Raw genomic sequence first — 5773 nt, forward strand, 5'->3', positions numbered from 1 at the left:
GTGCGATTGGTTCGGGGTCTGTGAGGTAAAAAGTACTAAAAAGTGCAAAAAAAACACATAAAACATTAAATAACTTTTTTTCTAATTAAAATATCAAAAATCGAATCCCGAGGTGCACATCTTCGGCAAAAACAGCACCTGTATACCAAATTTCATTTTTCTAGGCCTTGCCGTTTTCCTGGGAAGCGCGCCACACACACACAAACATCTTATTTTATTATATGTATAGATTCACATATAGTTTATATATATGCGGACGGCGACACAATTTTCTTTGCCCACTAAATACTTTTTAATGATTTAAATACGTATAGAACATCCAAACATTATTTTTTCTTTTTGCATTCTTCCATTTTGATGGGGTCTCATCCAAACTAGTTTTTTTTTTTACATTAGTTTGTAAAATTTGGCAAAAACGTAGAGAGCATTATAGTTTCTTTAATAATTCCAAACAATACTTCATAACTAAACGTCCAAACGCCAGCAAAATTTTAAGGGCAATTCAATCAATTTTATTTTTTATTACATAAAATATAATGCATTTACTAAGCATTATACTAATTAACTATTTTATTACTAGTACTATTTTGAAATAATACAACTCTTACTTATATGTAGTGTAGTACAAAACTTTTACTTATTGAAATTAATCATTCATTGTCACAATGAGGCAAATGCCTTTAATCTGACCACCGTTTAGATTCAAAGGCAAACATCCGGTTTGTTGTAGTATGTGGGAGAGAGGTGACACTTGGTTATAACATTACATTTATTCTCAAAGGTAGTTAAAATAAAAACATTAACAAGAACAAGAAACCTGGAACAAGACACGCAACAAGTACACAAGTGAGATTCAACATGGCCGATTCATTCAGTTCACTTCTTCATTTTATCTGTTGAGTGCTATTCAATGTTGCCAGATATGACACTCTCCTCCTTATTTGTTATTTAGTAAACAAATAAAAATACACAATGATGTACAAAATAAATTATTACAAAGTAATATATACATTCATGAATCAATGCCATATCTTTGAATGGGTTTTACGTTTCGCTTTGGTCTGGTAGAACGTATCGGTGATTTTTGAGATTCAGCATTCGGAGGATTTTCGGGCTTAACTATTGACGGTTCTGCATTAGGTAATGTTTCATTTGTACAATCATTTTGAGCATTTTCTTCATTAGGTTTGCTAGCAATATCTAATGCAGGTAAAATAGCATTCCTAATGGATGGTACATTAACATCACGGTTCATATTAGTTAAATTTGAAAAACTAAATTTTTCTTCGTCTATTGCAGACTTTCTAAGATGATCAGAATGAACATATCGTGTTTTGTTATTAACTTTAACTAAAAATGTATTCTGGCTTATAACTTTAGTAATTTTACCAGGGAACCATTTTATTACATCACCTCTAGTTGATTTAACCCACACCCTCTCATTTATTTCAAAATTTCTTTTAGTAGCGTTGCGATTGAAATAATATTTTTGATAATCCTGATACTTTTTTTCTTTTAACAAATGATTACTTCTAACCTTCGTAATAGCAGTTTGTGGCAAATAGCCAAAAATTAACTCTGCAGGAGTTTTTAGCGTTACTGATGAAGGAGTATTCCTATAAGCAAAAAGTGCCGAATCTAATCTGTGTTGAAAATTATCATATTTACGATCAGAAAATGTTTGTCTTTTCAACATGTTTTTAACAATAGATACTGAATTTTCCGCTGCACCATTAGAATTTGGATGATATGGTGGAGAATTTACTGGATTAATCCCGTTGGATTTAAAAAACTTTAAAATTAAGTCAGATTTAAATTGCCGAGCATTATCAGATACTACATCACTTGGTAAGCCAAAACAAGCAAATAATTTTCGTAATTGAGTTATTGTCGACTTTGAATCAATGCTATTTACTACAGATACGTCGATCCATTTCGAATAGGAATCTTTAACAATTAAAAGATTTTTACCCTCAAATTCCGCAAAGTCTATGTGTATTCTTTCAAAAGGCTTGCCAGTTAAAGGCCAAAAATTTGATTTCACTTTTGGAGCTGAAGGTCTTGTGAGTTGGCAAGGTATACATTTATTTACAAAGTTTTCAATAAACTGATCAATTTTTGGGAACCAAAAATAAGCTCTAGCCAACTGCTTCATTCTAAAAATACCTGGATGTTCATTGTGAAGAAGCTCCAGCACTTTTTTATGCCATATTTCAGGAACCACTAACCTATTTGCTCGAAGTAAACAATTTCCTTCAACACTTAATTCATTCTTTACCTTTTTGAATTCATTAAGATTTTCTTCAACATCAGTAGGCCAACCAAACTTAGTGTAATTCAACACTTTTGATAAACAAGGATCAAGAGATGTTGCTTTCTGAATATCATCAATTTTTAAATTTTCAAAATCGGAAAAGAAACATATGAAATGTGTGAACTCATCAATTGGTTCATCATCTTTACATGGTAATCGAGATAGTGCATCAGCGAGCAACAACTCTGTACCCTTTTTATGCCTTATTACATAATCATAATTTGAAAGGATTATGGCCCATCTTTGCATTCTCGCGTTAACCATAGTTGGTACAGGTTTATTATGACCAAATAATGTTAACAATGGCCTAGAGTCTGTCTCGATGGTGAATTTTTGACCTTGTAAAAATTTATTAAACTTTTTTATACCAAAAATTATGGCCAAAGCCTCTTTATGCACTTGAGCATAATTTCTTTCAGCTTTACTCAAAGTTTTGGAGGCGAAAAAAATTGGTCGAAGCTCACCGCCAGGAAATTCATGACACAAGACAGCCCCCACGCCATAGTCTGATGCATCACATTGCAAAACTATTGGTTTTCCCATATCAAAATGAACCAAGATATTATGCTTTTTTAACAAAGTTTTGCTATGTTCAAAAACTTTTACACAATTTTTATCAAATTTCCACTTAACATCTTTTTCCAGTAATTTATAAAGTGGACGAAGAGTATTAGATAAATTTGGAATAAAATGAGAATAATACCCTAATAATCCAAGATAGCTTTTCAGTTCAGTACAATTTGTAGGCACCGAAGCTTGATATATATCATTACACTTTTCATCTAAAGGATGGACACCAGTGAAATCTTTCTTATGCCCTAGAACTTGAATACTTTCTTTAAAGAATTCACATTTAGAAAGATTTATCTTAACATTGTAAGAATTTAGCCTATCCAAAACAATTTCAGTTCTTTTTATACATTCTTCTTTCGTATTTGCCCTTATAAATAAATCATCTATGTAACAATTTGTATACGAAAAATCTTTCAATATTTCATCCATCTTTTGTTGGAAAAGAAAAGAAGCTGATTTGATCCCAAAAGGAAGTTTAGAATACCTGAGTAAACCTCTGGGGGTATTTAATGTTAACAATTCCTGTGATTCAGGGCTAATTTGAATCTGATGGAAAGCTTTTGATAAGTCTATTTTAGAAAAATATTTCCCACTTCCCATACTAGTTATAATTTCTTCCTGAGATGGTAGAGGATAAAATTGAGTTTCACAAAACTTGTTGACAGTAAGTGAAAAATCCCCGCAAATTCTAACAGCTTCCCTACCATTTCCATCAAGTTTGGGAACAGCAACTATTGGTGTTGCCCATTTGGAATGACCAACAGGGTACAAAACACCATTGTTAATAAGAGTATCCAACTCCTTATCAACAAGATTTCTTAAAGCATAAGGGACTGGTCTACTTTTGCAAAAAATGGGAATAGTTTCCGATTTCATTGCTATATTAATAGGTACACCCAAAATACCAGTTGTATCATTTAAATTAAAACAATTTGGATATTTATGCTTAAAATACTCAACAGTAGAAGAAACATTATCAATATTTACATTTTTATCAAATACCATATTTATACAATCATCAATCTTAATTTTCAATATTTTGATCCATTTTCTACCTAACAAAATAGGCTTATTATCATTATCACAATCAACCACAATTAATGGTAAACTGTAACACTTATTCAAATAAATTACGGGTACATCATAATTTCCTACAATTTTTAAATCATTGTTAGTGTAAGATTTCAATATTGGGGCTGGTTTTGACTCTATGCAATTTAATTTCAATTTTTTAAATTTATTTAACGAAATAATTGAATATTCACTGCCAGTGTCAATTTGCATATTCACTTTCACCCCATTGATATGAACATTAGTAGTGTATGGGTTAACGCTACCCAAATTCTTAGACATAACAATGTTATTCAAATGTTCTGATTGTTCACTCACACTTACGTTACCCGAATTTTTAGAAAAAATGTTATTCAAATAAGGTTCTGGTTTATCACTTACATTTGCAGCACCTTCAAGAAAATTCGTATTTGAAGCTTTACATGCAGGCTTAATGTGACCCTTTACACCACATTGATAACACGTAGCATTCTTGAATTTACACTCTCCTCTGTGAAATTTAGCACAGTGCTTGCACGATTTTATTACTTTTGTAATTTGATGAGGATATGTTGGCTTTCCAAAATTCTTCCGTGTCGAATCTTTTGGTTTTACTTTCTTATACTCATGAATTTTGAGGACGCTTTGATTTTCTTCTTTTAGTGACTTGGTCTCTCTAGATGCTGTTTCCATAGCAAGAGCCAGTTCAGAAGCTTTAGCAAAATCAACGTCTTTTTCACTGAGTAATTTGTTTTGAATTTGTTCGGACTGTAATCCACAAACCAATTTATCTCGAAGTGCGTCGTTTAGAAATGCACCGAAGTTGCACTTGCTGGCGAGTTCCTTTATTTTTACAATGAACGTTGAAATATCTTCATTACCTTGTTTGAGATTGTAGAAGCGAAACCTTTCCATAATGGTTGAAGAAGCCGGGGAATAGTAATCCGTTAAAACTTTCACAATGTCGGCATATTTTACATCTTTTATTTCTTTCGGCTGAAGTAAGTTGCGAAGCAATGAGAAGGTCTTCTTTCCAATTGCAGTCAACAAAAGGGCACGCTTTTCATCGTTGGAAGTGATTTTGTTGGCCTCGAAGAAAAAATCCGCTCTCATGAGGTATTCCACAAAGTTGTCCCCTTCGACGAAACTTTGCAAATGAGCAATACCAGTGTTCGGCATCTTATCGTAATATTTTCCAATTTACTCGTCGCCAATGTTGTAGTATGTGGGAGAGAGGTGACACTTGGTTATAACATTACATTTATTCTCAAAGGTAGTTAAAATAAAAACATTAACAAGAACAAGAAACCTGGAACAAGACACGCAACAAGTACACAAGTGAGATTCAACATGGCCGATTCATTCAGTTCACTTCTTCATTTTATCTGTTGAGTGCTATTCAATGTTGCCAGATATGACACGGTTTACAAACGGAAATGACTGCATCTATTAGTTTTTAGGGATGTCAGCCTGTACAGATGTATGTTAACCTATAAATAAATCAGAGTCACATTCAAATAACCAGAACATGCGCAACAAATTTTTATATTTCCACCTCATTCAGATAGTTTCGTCTTAACTGGACGTTTTCCAATTCCATATAATGAGTGGGCATATTGTACATAGAACGGAATTAATTCAACTTCAGTGTCAGCTGGAATAACGCGATGAACTGAAGTCATCGGATCGGCTGTTGTAACAACCTAGGATTAAGTACAAGAGCTAAATTTTCAGCCTTTTGCTATCATTCTTTCCAAAAAGTATTATTTTCTAAAAATTGGCACCTGAGCACAGTAGTTCCAGATCTAAATTTAAACATTGACTATCCACGTGCCA

General features: G+C 32.7%; 1 protein-coding gene across 1 annotated transcript; it reads right to left on the minus strand.

Annotated features, from left to right (window-relative positions):
* Positions 1-1012: 1012 nt before the first annotated feature.
* LOC129216639 (uncharacterized protein K02A2.6-like) lies at positions 1013-5116 on the minus strand. The gene is made up of 3 exons (XM_054850856.1): positions 3018-5116; positions 1531-2900; positions 1013-1350 (listed from the first exon to the last, which is right to left on the minus strand). Exons 1-3 carry the CDS (start codon positions 5114-5116, stop codon positions 1013-1015), a joined length of 3807 nt encoding a protein of 1268 aa, XP_054706831.1.
* Between the last annotated feature and the right edge of the window lie 657 nt (positions 5117-5773).

The sequence above is a fragment of the Uloborus diversus genome, chromosome 2 (genome assembly GCF_026930045.1).
Source record: "Uloborus diversus isolate 005 chromosome 2, Udiv.v.3.1, whole genome shotgun sequence".
Taxonomy (NCBI): Eukaryota; Metazoa; Arthropoda; class Arachnida; order Araneae; family Uloboridae; genus Uloborus; species Uloborus diversus.